This window comes from Ammospiza nelsoni, chromosome 9 (assembly GCF_027579445.1).
Source record: "Ammospiza nelsoni isolate bAmmNel1 chromosome 9, bAmmNel1.pri, whole genome shotgun sequence".
Taxonomy (NCBI): Eukaryota; Metazoa; Chordata; class Aves; order Passeriformes; family Passerellidae; genus Ammospiza; species Ammospiza nelsoni.
Window position 1 is genome coordinate 31,471,285 of NC_080641.1, and position 25,588 is coordinate 31,496,872.

The 25,588-nt window shown below is 47.2% G+C and overlaps 3 protein-coding genes across 4 annotated transcripts; 1 reads left to right on the top strand and 2 right to left on the bottom strand.

Moving 5' to 3' along the window:
* Nucleotides 1–1,267: 1,267 nt before the first annotated feature.
* Nucleotides 1,268–5,409, bottom strand: LDLRAD1 (low density lipoprotein receptor class A domain containing 1). The gene is made up of 6 exons (XM_059477704.1): nt 5,307–5,409; nt 4,845–4,899; nt 3,194–3,328; nt 2,731–2,868; nt 2,107–2,235; nt 1,268–1,413 (listed from the first exon to the last, which is right to left on the bottom strand). Exons 1-6 carry the CDS (start codon nt 5,325–5,327, stop codon nt 1,268–1,270), a joined length of 624 nt encoding a protein of 207 aa, XP_059333687.1. The 5' UTR covers nt 5,328–5,409.
* Nucleotides 5,410–9,262: 3,853 nt separating this feature from the next.
* Nucleotides 9,263–17,231, bottom strand: TMEM59 (transmembrane protein 59). Of its 2 annotated transcripts, none has more exons than XM_059478229.1 (8): nt 17,020–17,231; nt 15,016–15,121; nt 12,827–12,921; nt 12,473–12,625; nt 12,111–12,198; nt 11,719–11,800; nt 10,917–11,025; nt 9,263–10,225 (listed from the first exon to the last, which is right to left on the bottom strand). In XM_059478229.1, exons 1-8 carry the CDS (start codon nt 17,206–17,208, stop codon nt 10,070–10,072), a joined length of 978 nt encoding a protein of 325 aa, XP_059334212.1. In that variant the 5' UTR covers nt 17,209–17,231; the 3' UTR covers nt 9,263–10,069. The 2 variants fall into 2 exon arrangements, with proteins under 2 accessions (XP_059334212.1, XP_059334211.1); XM_059478228.1 differs by having other exon boundaries at nt 11,719–11,803.
* Nucleotides 17,232–17,474: 243 nt separating this feature from the next.
* Nucleotides 17,475–22,763, top strand: TCEANC2 (transcription elongation factor A N-terminal and central domain containing 2). Its single transcript, XM_059478521.1, has 4 exons — nt 17,475–17,623; nt 18,584–18,721; nt 19,942–20,135; nt 21,859–22,763. The coding sequence occupies exons 1-4, from the start codon at nt 17,518–17,520 to the stop codon at nt 22,045–22,047; spliced, it is 627 nt and encodes a 208-aa protein (XP_059334504.1). The 5' UTR covers nt 17,475–17,517; the 3' UTR covers nt 22,048–22,763.
* The last annotated feature ends 2,825 nt before the right edge of the window (nt 22,764–25,588 follow it).

The following is a 25,588-nucleotide window of genomic DNA, read 5'->3' on the forward strand; positions in this document are numbered from 1 at the left end:
AATGTGGGGTTTTCCTCAATGTTTTAGACATAGATGATATTTTCAAAGGAGCAAACATCATCTTTTTCAATTTCAGTGTCATGTCCACACCTATATCCTGAGGACTGCTTGGAAGGCTTGGCTGCCTGACTGTGCCCTGCTGGCAGAGGAACAAAACAAGCAGCAAACAGATCCAGTGTCATCCCACACCACCCTGGGAGCTGCACTTGATTTTCTGCTGCTCTCTGCTCCAAGGCTAACACTTCCTTTTCCTCCTTTCTTTGCCAGCTTCGGTGAGACCCATCCCAGCTCCATGGCTGTTCTGAGCCTGCTGCTCCAAAACTGCACAGCCCTGAGTGAAGAGCAGGTTATTTATTTATGATGGTTCCCTGCCCTGGCTCTCAGGGACAGCTACCCTGTCACAGGGACATGATTTATCCCCCCAAGCCCTGAAACTTCTCCAGTTTTCCATGCCATTACACTCCCTGTGTTGTCCTTCATGGTTTGAAAAGAGAGCAGGAGGTAGCCTGAGCAGCAGCTCCCCACAGTGTCACTCCCAGCTCACGGTGACACCTCACAGTGTCACTCCCAGCACAGCATTCCCAAGAAAGTGTCCCAGGAGCATCAGAGCCCTCAAAGCCACTGCTGAAAGCACCTGTGGGTGTGTTCTGAACACAGACAGAAGCACCAGTGAAGATCAGGCCTATGGAACCTCACTCAGCTCCTGCTGCTCAGGGCAGCTCTCAGTGTGGTGGCCTGCAGAGGCCCCAAGATGTCCAGAAAGGAGGAAGCCCTGGCCCAGGCAGTGCCAGCCGTGGCTGGTGAAGCCTCTCCAGCCCAGCATCCAACCCAGTGCTGCCCATGAAATGTCCCCTTGACATGGCACAGCCTCCTGGCAGCTGTCCCACAGCCAGTGTCCAGCCGAGGGCTGCCACAAGCCCTGCTCGCTGTCACTGCGCTGTGAGGGGGATCTGTCGGTGTCACCGCGCTGTGAGGGGGATCTGTTGCTGTCCCTGCACTGTGAGGGGAATTTGTTGCTGTCCCTGCGCTTTGAGGGGAATTTGTTGCTGTCCCTGCGCTGTGAGGGGGATTTGTCAGTGTCACCGCGCTGTGAGGGGGATCTGTTGGGGGTCACTGTGCTGTGAGGGGGATCTGTCGCTGTCACCGCGCTGTGAGGGGGATTTGCTCGGGCTGGAGCTCCCCAAGCAGGTGGCAGGGCAGAACCCCAGGCTCCAGGGTGAGGTGTGGGAAGCACCCTGCCGTCCCCAGCAGGGATGGGCACCAGGATTCAGGCTGGGCAGAGGAACTCGTCGGACCAGCCCAGGCAGTGCTGGATTCCATCCCGGCACAGCCTCCGGGGGATGCAGGAGCAGAACTCGAAGTGCACCGAGATGCAGCTCCACCACTCCTGCCCACACGGGGGACAGGCAGCTGCTGGAAGGACACAAAACAGGGAACTGAAATGCTGCTGCTGCACTGACCCTCTGCCTCCTCCCTTCCATGGGTCAAATCCTTTCATCCCCCTAGCAGAAAAGCTTCTGGTGACAACCCTGTGACTGTGGGCCCACCAAAGCAGACACTGGCTTGGTGCTGTCACAACTAGAGTGTGACATTGCAGTGACCTTCATGGCAGAGAGGCCATCCTGAGGGGGAACAACTAACTGTAATTTCCCCCCCCCCCCCCATTTTTTTTTGTCCAAAACCATGGGGGTAACTTAGGAACAAATCTGCTGCTCATATTAGCAAGACTACTGCACAGCTTGGCGATCCACCCATCTGCTGACCAGCTACCAAAGACCAGTTTGAATGGTTACTACTGACAGCCACACATGGTGATGAAACTGCTCCACGTCAGCAAGACATGGAGGAAGAGCAATTTTTAGGACTGGGAGCAAAGCATAGATCCTTTCCTCTCTCAGGTGCCACCAGGCTTTGACACAGAAGCCTCGGCAGCCAAGGGGACTGAGCCTGCAGGGCTCACACTAACACCCCACCCCAGCTATTTTGTGTTTCAGTGGTGGGTGCCAGCCTCCAGGCAATTCCAGCAGCATCCACGAGCACCACACCTGTGGAAGCTGCTGCAATCCATCAGCAGAAAGATAGGAGCCAGCAGACAGACAGACTTACAGCTCCAGGACTCGTCAGAGCAGTCCCCGCAGTCATTCATCCCGTTGCACCTCTGGTCAGCATAAACCCAGGATCTGGGGTTGCTGCAGTAGAAAACCAGATATCCTGGGAGGCTGTGAGGCAAGTCACCTGCAAGGGCACACACACAGGCCATGATAAACTCCCCCAGTTTAAATGGGGATGGCTAAAATGGGGATGGCAGGCACCAAAGGCTCTGCCAGGACACTTCCCCTGCAGCATCAAACAAGCATGAACAAATGGGGAAGCTCTGTGGTGGGACACAGGAAGTCTGCCCCAGGTTTCTGCTTTATTTAGGTTTTTTCCCCAGGGTGACTGAACAATAAATTACCCATGAAGGCATACAGCTTCACTGATGGAGAAAAACTACATCATGGTTTTAAAAAAATCCTAGGAAGATCACATCAGCTTGAAGTCTCTAATTCCTGGTATTCCTGCTAAGTTTTGGGCAGTGCCATCTCTCAGCATCTGCCCTACAAAGGCTCTACCAGGCCTATCTGCTCCTGTAGGCAGCCAGAAGCACAGAGCAGGGCTAGAGGAACCCTGGGTGCTGTCTCACAGCTGGAAGATCAGTGCAGGGGGGATGCTCACAACAAAACCACTCACCACAGAGCTGCTCCTGCTCATCCTCTCCGTTCCTGCAGTTGCTGACTCTGTCACAGACCCAGCTGGCAGGGACACAAGTCACTCTGTCGTCACACAGGAAGCCTGTCCTGTTATTAGGGGCTGTGCAGAGGCGGTTCACTGAGGGGAAAGCAAGAAAACTTTTATTTTCCAGCATTTTTGTGATATGAGGAATAGATCAAGGGGAGTAAAGGGGAGATTCTGAAATTAATTTTTTGTTCTGGAAACAACCAGGGGCCAGGATTAATTTCTGGCAGGTTCATGGCAGAGTCTGAAAACCACACCAGCAGTCTTAAGTATGACAGTGCTATCCAGAGTTATCCCAGCCCTGTGGAGCAGGGAATGCCTGGTGGCCATTTGTGCTGAGCAAAGCTGGTACAGCTGTGCTCATGCAGCACCATTTCTGCCTCCCTTACCAACAAACCAACCCCTCTGGGGATCCAACCTGGTGCCCGTGGCAGGAGTGCCAGGGCTGCCACCGCCGAGGCCACGGCGGCTGCGAGGACGAGCAGCGCCAGGGCAGAGATGCAGAGGTGCCTCTGTGTGCAGCCAGGGCGGGCACCACAGGGATGGCAGCAGCCTGGGGGAGGCAAGAGAGACAGTGAGGGACTGAGGAAGGGTCTGGGGTGTTTCAGAGGGGAACAGTGCAGGGACACGAGGCTGGCATGTTGGGGTCTCTGCATGGGGGCTGCTGGGGGTTAGGGGTTGAGAGTTGAGTTTAAGAGCCAAACTCCTCCATTAAACATCTCCTAGTGGGGAATTTTGCTGCTTGCAGTGTGGAAGAACTTGTGCTGCTGCTACAGAGCACTGGGGTGGAATGGCACAAGCCCCACTTCTCCATGGAGCTCATCCTGTGGGCTCAGAGAAGGGGGATGAAGGTCAAAGCCCTATGGGACAGCAGGGACACTGAAACAGGGCAGGCTGGTGTGAGGCTGGGGAAGGTGCCCTCCAAGAGCCCACAACAAAACTCCCCACGAGCTAAGATTTCATTTTACAGCACTTCAGGCTTTCTGCCCCAGCTAGGACTCCCACTCCCATGAAATGAGGCTGGACTATCAGCACAGAATGGTGAGAAGGAACTGAAGAGCTGCCCTTCCCCTCCCTAACAACATCTCCAGGGCACAGCAACCTTCCAGGGCCTCCAGCTTTCAGAAAGTCAGGGACATAAATCAAACCAACTGCAGAAGCTAAAGGCCAAACCCACAATCACAGCAACACAATGGCAGCACAGGGAGAGCCATGCCAGGCACCCACCCTCACCTCAGCAACCTGCACCTGCAGCTCTGCCTCAAAACCTACAGGGTATTTCCCTCCATTCCTTCATATTCCCACACCAATAGCAAAAAATATCAGTGTGGTAATTTCAGAAACAAGTAACCAGTCACTTAAGGCAATCCTGCCTGGTATAGCTGAACTTAAAAATCTTTGATTAGAATTTTAAAAGCTTTCAGGAACTGCAAGAGCTTTTAAGTTAGAATTTGTATTAGCTGTGCTTTGTGTTTACTTAGTTTTTTTAGTGTTCAAACTCAAGGGAAGGCACAGACTTTGCTCAACAGCAAAAGGATCCTGATTCCAGCAAGCTCCCCCTCTGTCATGCTCAAGCAAGAGGCAAACCCAGATTTCAGCTCAGAAGAGAAATGGTGAATTGCAGCATGTCTGTGTCTACAAAACACCTCTGACTACAAAGCACAACAATTACAAACAGACTTGAGTATAAAATAATGGTGCTGAGGAAATGTTGCAAGCTGAACTACAGGCTTGCTATGTTGTTCTCTTTGATCCCACCTCATCCTTCAGAGTATGGGCAAAATTTGCTGAAGTTTGGCTATTAAGAAATAGGGAAAGGCCACAGTAAGCTCATTGTGAGCCTGGGACAGATGAGGATCACCTATCATACAACTGTACATATGTCTGCCAGCTCCAGGCCAACACAGAACAGCTGAAGTTTATTAATTTTATAGTCTGGACATTTCCCTACACAGAAAAGAGGGAAAATCAGTCCAAACAGACCATAAATAGTGGTTGTATTTTATATTACATTGATAGTTTCCATTGATTTATACTTTAATAATAGAACTCTCCATTTTGTTCATTACCTCTTTTTCCAGAGAAGGTCTCTGTTGAACCAAAAGTAGCTACATCACCATTTCTCTGGAAGGAAAGGGATAAAAGGGATTTACAGAATCCCACAGCCACACAAACTTCACCTTTCTAGTTCTCACATCTTACCCAGGAATACCTCATGTACTCCATTATTGTTACATATAAGTAAAAATTGCCTCGGTGAAAACATGGCCCACTTTTAATTCCCAAAACAATCAATCCCATCCCTTTTTAAACCTTAATTACCCATTTGTAAAACAAACACCAACCAAGCCCAGTGCTTTATATCAACTCTTCTCTTTTGTATCAAGATAAGGAGAAACAGCTCAAAATCCCAGAGAAACAATTCAAAATCTCAGAGAAAGCAGTGATAAAGAGGTCAGGCAAACAGCACAGGCAAGAACACATGCACTTCAGGGAACAGCTGTATGTAGGATTTTTCTGAAGAACTGTACCTGGGGATGAGTTTTGTTCATGTTCCCAGAGCTCCAGGGACTGCAGGGAGTTCTCTGCACCTGAGCACAGGTAAAGTTACCAGGATACAAACCCAACAGAGGCAGGAGAGCAAGGAGAGCACCTCACAGGCAGGAGGGACTGGCAGGGCAGTGCTGAGCCTCTGCCCCAGCCCCCAGTGAAAGCCAACAGCAAACTCTCTCATTCTTCTTGTCCTGAACCTGGTTTCGCAACAGGGCATTAGACAGCTCAGAGTAAACAGAGATTTAGGGAGCTGAAGCCCTGCTGCCAGGTTGGAAGACAAGCACTCACCTTTAGCTCATGCTGACTGCATTTATCCCCATGCTGGTCATGGAAAACCCCTGCACAGTTAAAGCTTGAGGGAAATGAAAGTCTCATCTTCATCAAAGTCTCCTGTCTCCACACCTCCTTCCCAAGCCTGAGCTGTCCCACTGCCCTTGTGGCAGCACCAGCCCAGGCTCCTGCCAGATGATGGGATCTCAGGAGACCTGGCAGGGAACAACCATCTGGAACAGCTTCCTGGCTTGGGCAATGAGCACAGGCACAGGAAATTCCCCAGGGTCCTTTTTGACTTGAGTGCTTGAATTTCCAGGCCTGCAGGAAGGCTTAGCAGCTCAGCCTGCAGCAACCATGAACTTACAAATACATTGGAGCCTTCTAAACTGGCTGCAGGTCTTGGCACAGCTCCCACAGAGAGGAGTTTTACAGCTTCAAGGATGAAATCTCACGAGCAGGCAGCTTTTCTTGGGGATAGTGAGGAGGAAAAGCATAAAGTTTTTGCGGAGCCTGGATTATTCTTGCAAGAGGGTCCAGAGGACTCAAGTGCTTCCAAATTGTTGCCACCCCACAGGCCATGACTCCTCCCCAAGCAGGACAGTCCCACCAGGGCTGTGGAAGAGAGGCTGGCAGCCAGGTTGTCTCTGAGCTGGCATTGCCTTGAGCTGACTCAAGCACCTCATCATGCCTGACAAGGAGGGACAACTACAGCTCCAACTTCCCTCTCCATCCCCCCAATTATACTGAGGTAATACACTCCTCATGGCCAGGGCATCTCCAGCCCTGTCCTCCCAGACCAGCCACAATTAAACACAGCCTTGTAGGAGCTCCTCCTTCACTACAGCAGCACCAATTTGTCCAAAACAGAAGCTTCTCACGGGAATACATCACTACTAAAGGCAGTGCTAGAAAACTCCTGTTTCAAGAAGGATCTTGGGTGAAAACATCCAATGCCAAGTAGCAAACAGTCTGCAAGTCTGGGCAGCTGCTGCAATGTGGAAAAATATCAGACTAAGCACATCTTGAATTCTGGATCCCTTGCTGTTTAAAAAGGAAGTCTCAGTTTCTAATCAGACTTGATTCAGGACTATTTTGAGCCTTCCTAAAGCTTATTAGGTGGTTGGGAGTTTGCTAAGAGCCCTGTGTAAGAGCCAGGTAAAGCAGGCCAGCTGTGCATACCCTGCAAACAATCTACAATGAAGAACTGAAAATGTGGAGTCAACCCACCCTTGGGGATAAATGTCTGTAAGAGATGTCCAGAGAGGGACAACAGAGATGGGGAAGGCTCTGGAACACAAGAGTGATGAAAAACACCTGAGGGAGCTGGGGGGGCTCAGCCTGGAGAAAAGGAGACTCAGGAGGGAGCTTCTCACCCTCTGTAACTCCCTGAAAAGAGCTTGGAGCCAGGTGGGGTCAGGCTCTTCTCCCAAATAACAAGCAACAGGACAAGAGGAAACAGCCTCAAATTGCACCAGAGGAGGATTAGATTGGATAGCAGAAAAAAAAAAAATATTCACTGGAAGAGTTGTCAGGCATTGGATCAGGCATGTGGCACTTGGGGACATGGGTTACTGGTGGCACTGGCAGTACTGGGGAAATGGTTGGACTCATTCTTGGAGGTCTTTTCCAAGCTAAGAATTTTGATGATTCTACAACCTGACATCTACCACCATTTGTTTCCTGCTCCAGGATTATCAAGCTCAGCTGTAGCCAACCAGGCAGTTGGATTTCAGAGCAGTTACCCCACATCAAAGGCTGCTTAGAGTTCAGAAAAATGAGTTCATGACAGCGATGTCAGAAAGATAAGCAAGCTCTTCTGAAGTATAAAAAATAACAAATAAAAAAAATCAAATATCAGAAAAGCTGAAGAGGCAACAAGTATCAGTGTATCCACTATGATAGAAGGTTATTGTAAATTCTAGCACCTAAAAATCTCCCGATTTCCCCCAAATGTACCTGGGCTATTTCTGCCAGCAGTGAATTGCACACACTTAAGAGGGTCACCTCATTTGTGTCCAGATGATTCCATTCTAAACCCAATACAGGTTCAGTTGAACATGTGCCTAAAGAGAATATAAAATGCTTTCCTCCTGCAATTTCAATAATTTAAGGCCCTTCATTTAAACAGTGGTTTTGAGCAGAGATCAAACCCAAATTGCAGCCTCTGAAAAGGGAGATGTCAGTAAGTCAAATATTTAACAAAAAATGAATAGGAAATGACATTTTGCAAAGCCAAATGCCAAGACAGCTTAAAGAGTCCATTTAGATTAGAAATCTTGAGAAACAGTTCAATTACTTGCTATTATCTGATTTTACTGAGGGAAGATCTTTTGACAAGTATACAAGTACAACACTCACCAAATTCCTCAGGCTCTGGCTGGCTCTGGACACAGCAGTGCCAAGTGCCAGAGTACCACAGGCACAGAGCTCTCTGTGACCCAAGAGCACGCTGCTGAATCACTGCCTGCACTGCACAGATCACTCAGCTGAAATGCCATTAAACAGCAAACAGAAGACAAAACACCCAATGAAAGCACAAGTTGTTTGCTTAACTAGAGCCCAGGGCTGTAAGCAATGGAGTTTTGAAGAGAAAGTTTTGTGAAATCAAGTCATCAGCCAAACAGAGGTCGTACTGTCCACGCTGGAACAGGCACAGAGCCACGTGTGCACAGAGCTGCTCCCTCTGCAACCACGTGTAATGGTAAAGGAAAACATTTGAACAGAGTTGCAAACATTTCCATAAGCTATTCAGTTAGAAAAACGGGGATTGCTGCAGTCTCTTCTGGAAATCCCAACCAGCACAGTGCTAACTAAGATGGGCACTAATCCCTGAAGTAAAAGGCAGCAGTAGCAGGGATTGCTGAGCAGGGTTGCACAGATCACACTGAGCTCTGGATCCCCAGCAGAGCAGGGCTGTGCTGGGCTCTGTCTGCACCAGCAGAAACAGAGCATCACTGACACAGGCAGCTCCTGTCCCTGCAGTGTCCCCAAACACCACCCTGCAAGGCCCCTGCAGTGACACCTACACAGAGGGCAAGGCTGCTGGCCCAAAGCTCTGGGCTGTCCCACTGAAGAGCTCAGCATCAAGAGGTACCTAGAACTGAAGAGCTGAGATTGCAGCTCCTGCAGGCTGACAGAAACCTGCTTAAAACAAACATCCCCAACGACCTGAAAGCTCCTGACAGGCGCTGCTGGGCTGGGCTCTGCACATTCCTGAAAAGCTCCATCAGCTGCTCTCACACCAGCACCTGCTCACAGACAAGTTGGGAACGACCCCTGAGCCAGGTTTAAGTGGGGGAATACATCACTGTATCCCCCAGAATCTCCACAGTTCTTCAATACATTTTTTTAAACCTTTGAGGGAATTCTGTCTAATCAACAAAAAAATGACAGTGAATTGAAGACTGTGCATTCTAGACAGCATTCACTCAGACACCCTAAAATAAATCACCAACACCCCCAACCTGCCAACACTGTGGGATCCAGCATATAAGATCCACAAAAAATAGGTTAGACATGAGGGACATTGTTCATTGCTGCTGTGTTACTGAATCAGAGCAAAATCAGGTCATGTTGCCCATGAGAGGAAGGCTACAGACAGGCTCACACTGAGCCTGCTGTGGTCAATAATTAACCATAGCAAAAAGCTATATAGTCAACATTTTCTATACAGTCAATTTTATTTGTCTGCTCTCATTTCTCAGGAATCAACTTGTTTCTGTAAATGAAGTTACAAGACCAGAATAGTTAATCAAGAACAGAAAGTAGTTTTCAGAAAACACAGGTGCTAACTTTACAAGCAATTTAAGACTTAAAGGTTAAAGTTTGACAAAATAACTGACCATGTAATGTTCTGCATGTGAAGGGATATGTCTGTAAATTTTAACACATTTCCATCTTTCACAAGCTGAGTTCTAGCTTACAGTACTTCACAAGTGCTTTCCACCTTGAATACTGCCACACTGTAGAAAAAATATATTTCTATTTTTGAAGACAGGGTTGTTTGTGCATGGACATTAACAAGTACAAAAAAATTCAGCAGATAATTTTATAATATTTTCTCTTAACTACAACAGAAAGTGCAACACTAGAAAGGCATGTCCTGCCTACTTAAAATGTCTTATACCTTTACAAAGCTAACTCTGACTGTACACATTACATCCTAGAACACACAAGTAATTTTGAAAGTGTCCTGGCAGAAGTATGGAAAGCATGCTTACAACTTCTGTAAGCAAAAAGACACAATAGCAAACACCAGTGAAAAGTGATTATACCTGGAAACAAACAAATTCATGTCTGAATATCTGAATCTTCTCTACTAGCTGAAAACAAAATCCCATGACATTTGTTGATTTTGCAACTTTATTTGCATTTAAAGACTGGCTGCTAAGCTTCTCATCTGAAGAACCACCACAATCAATCAGGAGTTTCTAGCTCTGTTAGAATTAGTCTATGGGATCCAATGGATTTAAATTGCAGATTGATCCAGATTGACTTTTGTAGGAAGAGGTCCTGCTTCTTCATGTTCCTCAGTCTTGCATCTAACCAGAACAAGTGCAGAGGGTGGGTATCTGTTGAGTTTTTGCTCATTCATGTATTCCAAATCTCCATAGATGCTCAGCTTCTGAAACATTTAAACAAGGTACTTTAAGACAAAGACTCACCATATTGTGAATAAAATGAGTTTCATTATGCAGCTGCATTCCAGGTTCTGATGGCTGCAGCTTTGCAATACAAGGCTTTCTGTAACATCTGAAATTCAGGGCTGGAACTAGACTTGCATCCACAAGAAATGTATGAAATTTGCCAGAACAAGGGCAGATACAGTGTTTGTGTAACAGCTCCTTTGGTGTGCAATCACTGAGTCAGGACTCTGGGCATGGGAGAGTGCCTGTTCTCCTCCATGAGACTGCACTCATACACATCCCAATAACTCTGCTGTCACTGTTGTCACTACTGATCCTCCTGCATTAAACCCAGACTGGGTCTCCCCTACACCACCCTCAGAACAGCTTCATTCCCAGGGAAATGACAATCAGCCTCCATTTGTTCAGAGCACCCTGAAGGCTGTTGAGAGTACAGCACTACAAACCAAGACATCGAGTCTGAATAAGGCTCAGAGCCACAGGAATGAGCAAGAATGCTCAGCTATAAAACCATCATTTAAATAAAATTGGTTTGCCATCCACAGCCACAAAATAAGAAAACCCTCCTTAACTGAACCTCCCCCAAATATTTCTTCATCTCTGGACAGCTGTAACATAAAAGCAATATAATGAATAAATTCCAAATACTGTAGTTTTGAAGTGCAGTACCTCAGATGGAACATACTGCTCTACAGCTGTAGCTACAGTTGCACAACAAATCCAGAGCAGCACCAGCACTGACAGGACGAGTGTAGTGGTTAAAATCCAACTGGAATTTCTGAAATGACAAGAATGTTGATAGATTTCATAGACTGAATACAAGACAATGGACCTCTAAAAAGTTTGGCTCATTTCTGACTGCCTTTCCTGCCAATTCATTGGTCTCTGGCCCTTCCAGCTACACAGCCCACTGCAGACTCCTGGGTACTTTAATGCCCACTTGATATCACAAAATACTTGCAGGGTTCTGTTATGGGGCCCTAAGAATCCTCCTGTTTACAAATTTAAAACCAGATTTTTCTGTTATGCATCTGCAGGACAACTCACTGATCCTTCATGTGGGAACTTTTGAGGAAAAAGTAAAAAAGCTTTAATAAATACATACTGAGTATTTTCAGCCTGGAAACAAGACATACCAGTGTGCTACATAACAATCCCAAAACAAACTGCTTTGCCTCAAAACACATTCAGAGCTAATGAACAGGCAAAACACAGTATTGATTAAACAGTTCCCAGAACACACTCAAAAATCAGTGCAGGAAATTATCAATATGTTCTTCACTTGAAATGGAAAGGAAAAATCAAAGTTGGCAGGACAGCATGCAGAAAACACGGGGCCAGCACAGCAAAGCAGCACTGATGGTCAGATACAGAACTGTGATGCTGTGCATCCTGATCCTACAGACTTGGAGAGCTAGAGGAAAGGCCTGTACCCTCCCCAGGGGGCAGGGCCAGCTCAGGACATACGTACATGGACAGACACTTGAAGAAGCTGTCGCTGGCTCGCTCCTCGAAGAGCCCCCGGAAGGTGCGCGAGCTGCCTGCGCGTCCGTCTGCTGAGGCACAACAGCACAAACAGAGGGCACGGAGCAAGGGAAGGCAAAACCCACAGCCCACACACCCTGCCTGTACACGCACCATAAAGGGAAGCTTAAAGCAGCCCCAGCTTGCAGGCTTCCATTTGAGCAGAGCTCAGTTTCTACCACCCTTTGCCAAGTGTACGCAGTGCGCTCTGCACAGTAAATAATTATATTGCAGCTTTCAGAAAATTTGCTTTCATATGCCACCTGCGATGTCATTTTTTAAATTTGCATGACAGGGAACATTTGCATTTACTCTTCCAAAGCACAAAAAACAACTTACAGGCTGTTTTACTCAGCGACAAGGCTCCTTTTGTATCTCCTCCAGTGTCCTGATCAAGCTGTGGAACATACTGCACTTCTGGCTTTGACTAAAACAAAATAAGGAGTTAGGAGATCCTGCTAGAAAGCTTTCACTGGTTTTGATAATTTTGATAATTTACATTTTCAGAACTAATACAGAAATTAACCTTAAGACATGAGCCATTCTTTTAAGTCTGAATTTTAAAATGGCCCCAGAGGCAGTGAAATACTAGGAAAAACTAAACACTTTTGATGGTGCTCTAGAATTTTTTCTCTGGCTGGAAGAAGCAGAGTTGAAGTCAGCAGCCAGGACACCTTAACCTCAATGACAAAAGGAAGCACCTGGAATATGACAATTTTGCCATCATCTGCTTGAAGGTAGAAAGTCCATGAGGATGTTATGAAGCTCTGAGCTGAGTCCATCATGTCACTCCAGAATGATCTCACCAGTGTCAGAGGAAAGAGGAGATGAATTCGTGGCATCAGGGACATTAACTGCAAGCACAACATTGACATTTTTTCCATTTGTTTTTATATGAAAAAGACAGAAGTTACATTCTTGCTCACCCCTCACCTCATGTCTAGATTTCAGTCCTTAGGAAGATTTATTTTCCATTTGAAGAAATTTTAAAAAGAGAAGACACACACTGAACAGAAACAAGTAGGTGGTATTTGAAAAACATGTCACCTACTTACTTGCTCTTGCCTTAACTCAGCAAATGGCAACTGGTTCTGGCATCCAAGATGGCAAGCATATTGTTCATCAGATTGGGAGTATGCTTCAGTACAGGCTGCAAGGGAGAAGTTCCCCAAATGAGATGATAAATTCTGCATTTTAGTTAAGAAAACATTCTCAGTATAAGTTGGATCAGAAACAAAGCAGCAGTTGACAATCCCATTTTGCAGAGGAAGATATGGCAATCCCAGGGCAGCATTTGCTCTGAGGTCTAATGACAGAATCAGAACTTCAACAGAGCAGGGATTTGAAATCTGGCTGCAATCAGAGCAAATGATCACCAGTGTTACCCTGGCTGAGCTCAGGGATGCAAGCTCTCCTTGATCCTCCCACCACCACTACAGCTTTCTTCTACACATCACATAAAACATCAGAGAACAGAGATGGAATCCTAAAGAGAACAGAGGGACCATCAGTCCATTAAATCCCTTTGAGGGAGCAGCAGAAGCCATGGTATCACAGGAAAATCAAAGCAGCATTTCCTGCTAATACAGAAACTGCACTGAAAGTATTATGGAATAATTTCTTATGAAAAATGAAGCTAACTCTTTGTTTTAGAGAGAGCTTCTATTAATTGCTTACTAAAGATCATAAAGACCAAGAAATCTAAATTATTTGGAGAGAATAATTTAGTTTATTCTGCCCATGGACAAATCAGGCAGATGATACACAGGCACAGCTCTCCTGCACTATTCTGAAGCTTAGCTGGACAGTGTTTCAGTAGTACCTTAACTAAAGAATCCAACCAGAAAGCAACACAGAGGACAGGAGCTCTCCCAGTTTTCCTGAGGAACAAATGGACCATCATAAGGACTAAGAAGCTGGCAGGAAGCATGGCAGCAGCAGGTGAACATTTCAGTGCTCAGCTCATGGCACCTGAGCAGCCATTCCAGACTACAAGTGCCACTGAGTCAGTGTCTGCAGGCAGCACCAGAGCCAGAGCTGAGCAGAGCAGCCAAGATGGATCTGCCAAGCACAGAACACTCAGGGCACCCACCAGCAGATTACAGAACATAAGCCAGCAAAGACAACAGCCCCAGAAAGAAGAGTTAAACCAGAAATAAGCAACTGTTCCATTACCCTACATGTGCTCTATTGCCACATTACCCTGCTTTATGGCACTGTGTGTGTGTGGTTTGACAACTACACTGACAGGCTGTGTCACAGCTACACAGTGTGACAGACTGGAGCATTAGCCCATTGCTGGAGTATTTGCTGCACTTTTGTAACACATTAGCATCTCTGCATGCCAGCCTTTCTGCTTCCCTACCTGAGCTGGCCACAAGCTCTCTTGCTTTCAGGAGCTACTGAGAGGACAAAAGCCTCCCCTGAGTGCTGGCCTGGTGCTTCATTGTATTGGTAGTAAATGTGGAGAGCTCCTGCCTTTCCTTTCTGAATAAAGCTGTGAATCAGCTTCCTCAATATTACTGGAACAAAGTTCTGCACAATTCCAAACCCACTATTAATTGGCTTGTATCACACACTATCCCTGGAAGGACATAGAGGGGTGGCACTTGGGGACATGGTGGGCTTGGCAGGGCTGGGGGAATGGTTGGACTTGATGACCTTATCTCAAACTGAAATGACTCTATATTTCATCTTCACTGTTACATCTTTGCTCTAACACAGATAGCCTGAGCCTATTCCAAGCAAAACATGTACCTCATTCCCAAGGGGTAGCTGCAGGAAAAGCTCAGGATGTAGGCCAGACCACAAGTTACAAGGCACAGAGAGAACTGTGCTCTTGCTCCACTGAACAATTCAATTCTATATACAAATTTGTCAGGAATGGCAAAGGGGACTGATTGTCACAGGGAATTATTAAAAGACAAGTGTTATTTGCCTGGATTTCCCCCCAGGCATTTTGCGTTTTCTATGACAAACTGTTTAAAGTAAAATGCACTATTTCTAATTTATTTACAGACACTGATGACACTGGAGAAATTCAGGAAAACAGCAACACTGAGGAGAAACTCACAGACAACAACCTTCCTATAGGATTTTTTTTATATACCCTCTATATAAGCTTTAAGAAGCTGTTAAACAAACCCAAAACAACTGAAAGAATGGCACCAGCTCAAGAGCAGCGTTTCAGACAGTGCAGCTGTGCCCTGAGTGTGTGCTGAGCTGGGGGTGCCGCAGGGCTCACCAGAGTCACACTCCTGCTTGGTGCGGTTCAGGTCGGCGCCGTCGTCCACGAACTGGCAGATGGAGAAGAGTCGGCAGCCGCGCTGGCAGGCGTACAGCTCCTCCTCCTGGGGAGCACAGGGACAGGCTTGCAAACCCCCAGGCCACAACAAATTGTCACAAAAACACCTTATTTTTGTTGCCTGGTTGGGTGCTTTTGTCCTCCTTCCCCCAGCTCGGTGTGGGACAGGATGAGCTGCAATGAGCCCAGCAGCACTAACAAGCCGTGGATTTATCTGCAAACCTGGAGCAGCAAATGCTGTTTTGGAATTGCAGACCCACAAGCAAAATTAATTCTGTGTTTGAAATTAAGACAGTGCTGTAAAAGATTTATTGACATTTAACCCTACAAAGAGTAGGAAATCTACATTCTCAGAACTTAAAGGGTAAAACCCAGCAGGAAAGCACCAAAATCCTCTAATTTTGACAGCGGAATACAATGTATCTGAACTGATTATTGATTCTAATCAGAGCTACAACAGAACTATCAGAAAGAGATTATTTTCTCATGTCCTACACAGCATCCTGGTTATCTGCCTACTGCCAGCTCCACAAACACAAATGTTTATTTATTATATTGAATTGATGGGTAGAAGTGCTTCCCCACTGCCAGCTATTAAAATTCAGCAAATACGGAAATCCTACACCCAGTATTTCTTCTGTCCACAGCCCCAGGGGGACGGATGTGAATAAAACCTCTGTGACAGGAGTGTCCCACTGGCCACACCCTGCCACTGACCCATGAATCACAACTTCAAACCACTCAAACTTCACAGGTGCCAAACGGGCTCCGAATTAACTTAACAACAACCGAACACACCACACCTCTTGTACAACCTGTTGTAAATGACCTGGCCATTGTAACTGAGACCATGAGTTCATCTGCTTTAAAGGCACAGGAGTAGAAAATTATTAATATAAACTAAAACTCAAATCTAACACTGACAAGGTGGGTGGTGCTGGAGCAGAAAACGTTTTGTAATTTGATATCCAGATACATGAGCTGTACAGATATATTTCCATCACAGTCTCAATGAAGTTCGTCTTATTTTCCACTCACAACTAAAACAAATTTCTTTCAATTCCACCAGCAGTTTTGTGACAAAGAGAACAAACACAAAATGTAAAAGATGTGACTGTATTAGTGAACAGCTCAAACAACACATGACAAAACTCTTATTCAAAAAGTAAAGTAACAAAATTCAAAAGTGCAATACACCAAAACAACCTATGTAAATTTAATCATATTCCACACAACTCCCTGTTACTTTCCAGCTACAAAATCCACCTGAATTCCATGGGGAAGAAGACAAAACCCTGTTACCTGATTCTGGCACTGCTCCACCTGCCTGCTGCCTTCCTGTGAAATCCCAAACACGGGGTAAGAGTTCCACCTACCACACAGGTGCAGCTGACAATGAAGTTTATTGCCAACAAAGAACAAGGAAATATGAGATTTGTGATCTCAGATTTTCCAAATTTAAGCCCATAGTTCAAAGGCATTCAAGCATGAACCAACAACAAACCCTGGGGGATGACATTAAATTCCTATCAGACACAATTTCAGTGTTTTATCATGAGATAAAAAGTTCCCATGAAGGCTCTGACGAGCTACTTGTTTGTCATCGTTTATACTTCACCCTTCAGGCGCCCTGACTCAGGATCTCTGCCCTGCCACGAACACAGCACTGTCCAAAATATGGAGCAGCCCAAGCCAAATTACAGCTGCCTTTTCAAGAACAGGAAGAAAAAAAAGAGCAGCCAAACGCCCCAAACCCGCAAAAGCCCCAGCACTGACAAAGCTGTACTTTGACAACAGCGGCAGCCTACCCATCTATTTACATAACGAAGTATCTGCTTTAGAGAAGAGGCGGAGCAGCAGGGGGAGAGGGGCACGGGAAGGGCCGTGCCAGCCCGGGGGAGGCGGAGGGGAGCGCCGCAGGTGCGGGGAAGGGCCCGCCCGTACCTTGGGGTAGGTGTGCAGGGGGTAGGTCAGCTGGCAGGCGCGGTGACACGATGCCGTGTTGCCCAGCACGGAGTCGAAGGCCTCGGAGGAGCCGGCGGGGAGCTGTCCCGAGGCGGCCCCCGCCTGGATCACCAGGAACAGCGGCAGGAGCAGGAGGAGGACGGCGAGGCCTCCCCGCCGCACCGCCATCTTCGCTCCTCCGCACCGGCCGCCGGCAGCCTCTCGCGAGATATGCCCCTCGCGGAGCTTGCTGGGAGGTGTAGTCCGCGCCGGGGGGCATCCCCGCCCATTCCATAGAGCCTCGCCCCCGGCGGAAACTACCGAGCGGAAAGGGCGAGACAGCGGCACCGTCTTCTGCGCGACGCCTACTGGGAAATGTAGTTCGCACCGCGGGGTACCTCCGGCCATCCCATAGGGCCTCGCCCCTGGAGGGAACTACCGGGCGGAAATGGCGGGGCCGCGTTGGCGGCTTCCGTGAGGGAAGGCGGCAGGGCGAACATGGATCGGTTCGTGGTGCGCTGTCCCCGCGGCCCGCAGAGCCCCCGCCGGGCCGCGCCCGGGCCCCGCGCCTGCCGGCAGGTCACCATCGAGTCCCTCAAGGCAGGTCCCCGCGGGAGGGAACGGGGGCCCGGCCCGGCCCAGCCTGCCGCGGCACCGGCTGCGGCGCGGTTGGGGCGGCGGGGGAGCGGCGGTGTGTGGGCAGCGGTTCTGCACCCGAACAGGGAGGTGGTTGTACAGGTGCAGAGGGCTCTGCTGCCTTGGAAGGGCTTCCGTGGGTTATAACTCGGCGTGGTGCAGGGTCTGGCTGGGCACACATTCGAGGACAGCCCGGTGACACCGCCAGCTCCAGTATTCCCAGCTGGCTCTCATCCCTTTCCAGCAAGGAAAACCCTTCCGTTCATTTCATGGATGTCGAGAGCTGAACCCCTCTTGGTCACCTGCTTGTGACACACAACAGCAAAACATTTGCTGCACCAAAAAGTTCATGGAGTGTGGCAAAAATCAAAAGAATGGTGCATAAAGTACTGCAGTTGTCTGACCACTGCTGGATAAGATGCTTCACACCCAAAATATGAGACTTGCGCTGTTTGCAGTCTGCTCTGACAAGGTCTGTGGCAAAACCAGTGAAAACACTGCAGCTATGCAGTGTATTCAGGTTTGCCTTCACGTTCCCTAATGCTCTGTTTCTCACCTTGCTGGCATTGTTTTATTTCTATAGTCAATCTGAGCTGGATGTCAGGATAATCAGCCACCTCCCTCTTAATCACTTCTCCTATTTAGAAACGTTTATGCAATGGATTCCTTAAATTCAGAACACTTCTAGGAGGAGTTTGCTGTTATGTGCCCAGAGTTTGGCAGACCGGGGTGAAAGCCTCTCATTTTGCTGGTTACTTCAGCCTTGATTGGCAGGAGTTTTCTAAGTCCAAGCAAGTGCCCATCATATATTCTGTGCCATGATCAATAATTCATGTATTGATAACAGCCCCATTAGCTGAGATGAAGGTTCCTTACTTATCATAACAATATTCCACTTTCATAAGGAGCTTTTCTCTTTCCCAGAGAGTTGTGGTTGTGGAAGACATAAAACGATGGAAGTCTATACTTGAGCTTCCTGGGCAACCCAAAGAGAACCTGATGGAAGCTTTGGAGGAGCTGAAGAAGAAGATACCTTCCAAAGAAGTGTTACTTTCCACTAAAATAGGTACATCTGGTCTATCTAAACTGTGACTATTAGGCTGTCTTGTGTCTGCTTGGCTTGTCAGTGCACTAGAGATTAGTCTGGAAGCTTTTTAAGAAATGAGGAAAGTGCTGCCAATGAAATATTGTTGATATCAAGCCTTGCAGTTTGCACAGCTTGTACAGAAGGAGTCAGCTGTCCTCTGGTTCCTCCCAGGAAATACTGCATCCCCCTTTTTGTGGTCACAATTTTGAAGAGCTCTCCGTGGTAACTCTGTGGTTTATTCCTTCTCCTGCTGTCAGTGCTCATTTATCTGATTTGGCTGAATCCCCTGGAGGTGCGAGAAGATCTCAGAGTAGCCCAGAGCTGCTTCCTGCATGCTCAGGCTGAGGAATCCCCAGCAGACGGGCAGCTCCATGCGAATGGCACGGCCCCATCCCTGCCTCTTCTCCACAGGACTCGGGGGAGGGATAACGGTGACCACATGGTCCCTGCCTTTCCCGAACAGGGAGAGCATCCCGGCCTTTGTTTGCCCTCGGAGCAGCCGGATCTCTGTTCACAGAGCCCTGGAAAGCAGCTGCAATCCGCCCCTTTCCCCATCCCTGTGATCTGTCATTCCATTTGCCGTGTTCAGCTTCTTCAGGCTTTCCCCGGGATTTTCCCCAGTGCCTGCCTGAATAGCGCCGGGCTGGCAGAGGCACTGAAGCCTAACAGTGACATCTCCTGGCCGACAGCGCTCCTGGCCAGGGAAAACCACCCCTCTGGAAGCAGGAAGGTCCCTTTTGTCTCCTCGAGGGGGAAAGGCTCTTCTGCACTGCCAGCCCTCTGGATGGGAAACATCCTGCTTGGAGCCATCGTGGTGTTCCCGTGTTTAAATGCTACAGCCATCACCAGCAACATCTGCTTCCTTAAAGGGGGTCCCAGCTAAAAAACAGCACTTTTTGTAGGCCAGGCTTAAAAACCTTCACCAGATCCAGGATCAGTGTAAACAGCTAGCATAGCCTGAGTTAAATAAGTGTGGCTCCACACCTGGGTGACTCGGGAAGGTGATTTTCTCAATTCCTTGATAAATTCTCAAGCTCCATGCTTAAATACTGGTCATTTTCTGTGTTTGTGTCAGTGCTTTGGTTGTTTTGCTGAGACTGAGCTGAGAAGCTGTGTGGCTGTTCTAGCACTGTGATTTGACTGCTGCCAGCTGTGCTTTCCCCAGCTGCCAGTCCCACAGGAGCTGTGCCCTTCCCCAGGTCACACGGTGAACAAGATGCGCAAACACCCCGACCCAGAGGTGTCCAGCCTGGCCAAGGACATCTTCAGGGAGTGGAAGGGCTTCATCAGGGAGCACTCCAACAGGCCCTCCATCGAGGTCAGGAGTGATCCCAGGACTGAGGCCTTCAGGAAGAACGCTCGGAAGCTGCTCAGCGAAGCCCTGGAACTGGAGGTACAGTTCAGAGCCTGTGGCTCCAAAATTTCCTTCTTGTGGGAACAAGTGAAACCTTTTCCAGCCAAGCTGGTCCTGCCTGCTGAGCGGGGACAAGACCAGGTGATCTGTTCCTATTTTTAGGGATTCACAGCACATCCCTATTTATGAGTAGTTTCATTTGCAAGGTAGATAATGGGTTTTGGTTGTTAACCAAGGGAACCTGCTAATTGTGAGTGTTGTCATTTCCATAACCTGTCAACAGATTACTTGTGTGGCCACTACAGTTGGGCTGTACAAGGAGGAAATTAATAGAAGATGAACCTTTTCCTACTAAACAGCTATGAAAGCAACAGAGGGACTTTTGGGGTGTTTCCTAATTAAATATTTGTAAATTTAAATCTATAGCAAAAACAGAGAAGCAAGGTTGACAGTATATAAAGTGGTGATAAATACCAGATCACTCAGGTATGTTTAACTAAATGAACAAGGCTCTGCTGTAAGGCTTAATAACTAGTTTGCTTGGTCTATGAAATGCCATAATAATTGTAATTTTCAATTTATTCATTAATTATCCTTTCAATGACAAGTCAAGTGATAAACATTCAGGAGTTTGAAAGTTGTGTGTTTGCTAGCTGTGAGAACAACCACTCCAGCTTCCAGTCTGGGGCAGCACAGAAGGATGGTTTGCTGTAGGAATGCCTCAGAAAGGTGGGAGCTCACCTTTGGTGAGTCAAGCTTAGTTCTTAGAAAGCACAGCTATGCATGGTGATTATAGTGGCAGTGAAGTCTAAATCTGTGGAACATAAAGATTCTGGTACCACCCCAAAATGAGTAGAATTGGGTAAAGCAGAATTGCTTCTGAACAGGACTCACCTGAAAACACCTGCAGCCACCACATGTGCAGGCAGAGGTCACAGCAGTTGAATTGCTGATAAAGGCAGGGGAGCCACAGCTGCTGCACTGACACCTGAGAGGTGTCAAAAGAGAGAAGGGAAGGTAGGACTGAGTGGATCCAAGGGGGTTTTTAGTGATGGGTGGCAAAACTTGTGTGATGAAGGACTTGCAGGAATACCACTCAGCTCACTGGAATCTCCTGCATGCAATGCATGGAAGATTCCCCATCACAAAAAGCAGAAGTGAAATTAAAAGCATTTCTTGAAGGGTGGGGGATTTCTTCCTAAACTGTGCTGAATTACAGGTTTTGGCACATGTTGAAGCAATAACTACATAATTAACATTTAGCAAATCCCTTTCTGCGTTCTTAATTACACCTCCTTCTAGAGACAGAGATCCCACATTTCCCTTTATAGCAGCAGGCAGAGTTGCCAAGTGTTTGGCATGTCTTAGAGTTGCTGTTGGAATCAAGTTTAAAATAGTATCCAAGGTACCTTATATCAGCCAGATCAAAAGTGAGCTTTATGGAGACACTACAGCATAGCTTATAATTGCAGCGAGCTTGATACCCAAAGCTTGTCACAGATTAGTTTCCTGTTGTGATGGCAAAGTACTGCCACCCAGCTGGAGGTGGGGATATGTTCCCTGCCACTGACCACGCTGCCTTGTCCCTTAATTGCTAGGGTGGAATTAAATTGCTCTTCCTGTTACCCTTGTGATGGGAAGCAGATTTCCTTGAATCTAAGCTGATTAATGAAGAAACACTGAAAGGCACCAAACTCCAATTTCAATCAGCTGGCCTCCTTATTAAATGTAAAGATCTAATTTTATACTTTGCTGTTTTCAGATTGATCACCCACTGGCTGAAAATATTGAGCGCGAAGCTTTTCATCTCTGCTCCCGCCTCATTAGCGCTCCGTATCGCCGGGCCGTGCGAGCCCTTGTCTTCTCATTAAAGCACAGACCTGAGACCCGAGCAGCAGTCAAGGATGGCACACTCCCTGTCCCTGCCTTTGTGCAGAGCCACAAAAAGTGAGGAGTTGTGCTTGATCCGAGGGAGGACTTGCTGTGCCTGCATCTCCGTGGAACTGGGAGCCCTGACTGGGTGATCCCCGGCACTGCTCCACAAACAGGAGAGAAAAACCAGTGATGGAATGGGTGCTGTAAATTTGACTTGCTGAAAGTCCATGTGGGCTTGTTGCAAGGAAAGTTTCTTCTACTCCTCTGTGTATTTTCCATCCTTGCTGACTCACCTGTTTCTCTCTTGTGCCCGTTTGTTGTAGCTCAGTTTAGCTCGATCCCTGGTGTGGATCTTCAGGTGTATTCAGCTGAATAACCCCTTTAAAGGAGCAGCTCTGTGCTCTGCTGGCTGGAAATACTGGTAATTATGGCTAATTGGTGCATGGGAAGGGATTCCTGGGGGATAATTGCAAACTCTAGTTAGCCCTAAATCAGCCACGTCTGCTGCAGCTGGGCCTGGCCTGTTTTGCCAAGGTGATTTTCCTTTGCTGCATTCCAGAGCTGGATGTAAAATGGATTTCAGTGACTTCCATCCTCTCAATCATTCTGTGATTTGGGGCATTTTCTAAAGCCCCAGGGTAAAGGTGCTGTTTAAAGCCTCTGCTGTTCAAGGAGCAGCTCGTTCAGCCTTCCAAACCTCACTCATGATGTAAACATGGTGCTTGTTTTTACTGTAATGTGAAAAAAAACTTGTCATGAATTATCTAAATAAAACTAAATACTCCTTTTAAAGGCTTTTTCTTCTCTAAAAGGAACATGGTTCAGAATGATTGCACGAACAAATTTAAGCAACAAACTATTGTTTAAATTCTTTCTACTTACTGAAAATTGGAATTCTTGCCTCTATATTTGCTCTGATTTCTTTTGTACCACAAGTTGTCTTGTTCTCTGTAAGCTGTTACCAAGGCTGTTCCAGGCATGGTGTTCGTATCTTCACCTAAAAAATGACTGATTGTCACTACTTGGAGATGCTAGATACATTTTTCATCTGTAGACCCTTATCAGAAAACTTACTTGAGGTGTTGAACTCCATAAATTTAATTAGGTAATTGCAGGTTCTCTTAAGAATATCTTCAACCCTGTTTTGTTTGCTTGGGCCAGTGCAAGACCAGTTTTGCCTGTGCACATTGAAGGTGTCCTCAAACAGCTGAACACAGAGGTTTCATTTGTAGGAAGCTAAAGTCAGGTGTGTTAGAGGCAGAAACTGGCAGATCTGTGTGTGCTGATGCTGTGGGTAATATTCAGTAAAATGTAACACTTGTTGACCAGGCTGTAGCAAAAAATGGGAAAACCCTCAATTTCTTACAAGCAATCAGCTCAATTTCCCACTTAAATAGCTTCAAACTGCACAGCTGTAATTGAATTTGTGTATCCTGGACAATCAGGAAGGGTTCAGGATCAATGAATGACACAGCTTTTGCATCAGAGCTGCAACACCAAGACCTGCAGGATTTATTTTCAGCTTCCTGTTCCTGGTGCCAGACTGTGTTTTCTCTATTTGGGTAATGTGAGAAGCAAAATCCTTGAAAATGAGGAACTTCTGGTCTAATGAGAGCCAGGCCAAAGAAGCTTCCCACACAGGTCAGATACAGTCTGGCTGTGCCAAATATTTTTAATTTAGAAAGTAACTGCATGGATGCAGCATTGCTGCACACAAGCAGAAACCTCTCCTATAAATTTCCTGTATGTAATGGTTGATATTTTTGCCAAGCTTGTTTCAAAGGAACCCAAGTGTAAAGCTCTGGGTCTAGTTCCTTTATCTTGATGTTAAAGCTGGCAGTAACATTTGGGCTGAGGAGTCACAGACTCAGCTTTGACTGGAAGAACTGGAAAGTCTGGAGAGTTGGGCTTAAGACCTATAACAGGAGGAATTCAGGGAACCAGGGAAGGTTTTAGGGACAAAAACAGAAAGGAAGGTGGGGAAAGAAAACAAAAACAGAGATGGGAAAGCAATAGGCCCAAAAGGGTTTCATTTTCCCAAAGGGTGATGCTGAATGTGACAAGAGGATACTTGATACCTGGCACTAATGAAGTTTTCAATTAGTCTATCAAAACCAGATTCCCTCCATGGGGCAGCCTCACCTGCACACTGTGTTTATTTATGCCTTGGGTTAGCTGCTGAATCAGTTGGCTGCTCCCTGGCTCTTCCTTCCCTCCCGAGGGTGATGCAGCCCAGTCTGCATGCTGGGGAAACCCTTCTAGATTAAAAAGGGAGGATGAAAGGGCTGAGCAGTGGCTCCCTTGTGCTTGTTTTCTCTGGCATGGAGACTGAAATCCCTTTTAACTGGGGAAATGTTAAATGAGGGAGGCACCCAATCTAGAGAAAAGGTCTTATTTTTCCCCTTTTCCTTCCAGATTAAGCCTATCCCACAGATTTGTTTTTAGCAAAGGAGTACATAGATAAAGCTGGCAGCCCTCTAGAGACCTGCTGCACCCAGCACTTTCTGGAGGTGTCACCTCCTGATCCCCCACCCCACTCGTGAGGAATGCAGGGTGGGCTCATGGAAAAGGGAATTCACTCCTGCCAGAGCTGACTTCTGCCCCTGGCTTTGAAGAGCAGATTTGGGAAGGCAGTAGGTGACAGCTTGCTCTGCTCCCCATCAGCAGGCACAGCTCAGGAGAGCTTTGTCCTGCTGCAAATTACCTGGGTGAAAGAAGATGGGAGTAGACAAGACCCTCCCTGTCCTTTGGAAGAGAGAGAGCTCAGCAGCTCACCAGTTTTCATCTTTCAAGAGGCTCTTCAAAGGTTTCTTCACAAAGAACCCAAAGTTTTAGATCTCATTTGCTTCCCTGGCAGCCCTGTAATATGAAGGGTTGGCTAAACTGGCCCTGGATTAAAAGACTTGAAGGCAAGGAAATGCCACAGAAGCCACAGAAATCCTTGGAGCCCAAAGGATGCTCCAGGAACTTCCCTCCCAGGGTATGTTATGGAGCAGAAGTAGGAGGCTGGAGCAGTGGAGGGACAGAGGGAAACAGAAAAGAAGAGACAGACAGAGGGAAACACATGAGGGAACTCCCCAGCCCAGTTGACCACAACCAGCAAAACCTTGTTCCTCCATGCAGGGCATGGCAACATTCAAATGGCACCTCAGGAGGGGAAACTGAGGCACAAAGGAGCTCTGACATGTCACAGTAAGCAAAAAACAGGGAACCCCATGCCAGGGTTACACTGAAATTAATGATGCTCCAGTTCTTGTGCTGGCAGTCCCCTGAACAACATTCATGGTCTCTGTCAATTAAACTGGATTATGGAATGGTCCTTGCTAATTATATATTATTATCTAGCAAGCAGTCATCTTGCTATAAAGGGTGCTCCTTTAATGGACAAACACCGTTCCTCTAGCACAGCCAGCCCCAATGGCAAGAAAAACACAAAAGCCAAAATAATTTCTGCTGTGGCCAATATTTTGCCTGAGCTGGAATGTTCACATTGCAAACACTGCATCCTGTCCCAGAAAGAGGGAAGGGGAGAGAGAGGAGAGCTGCAACATGCAGAGCCAGCCAGAGGGAGAAGGCAGGCTCAAATCTGTACCCCCAAAGATCCCAAAGTCATGACT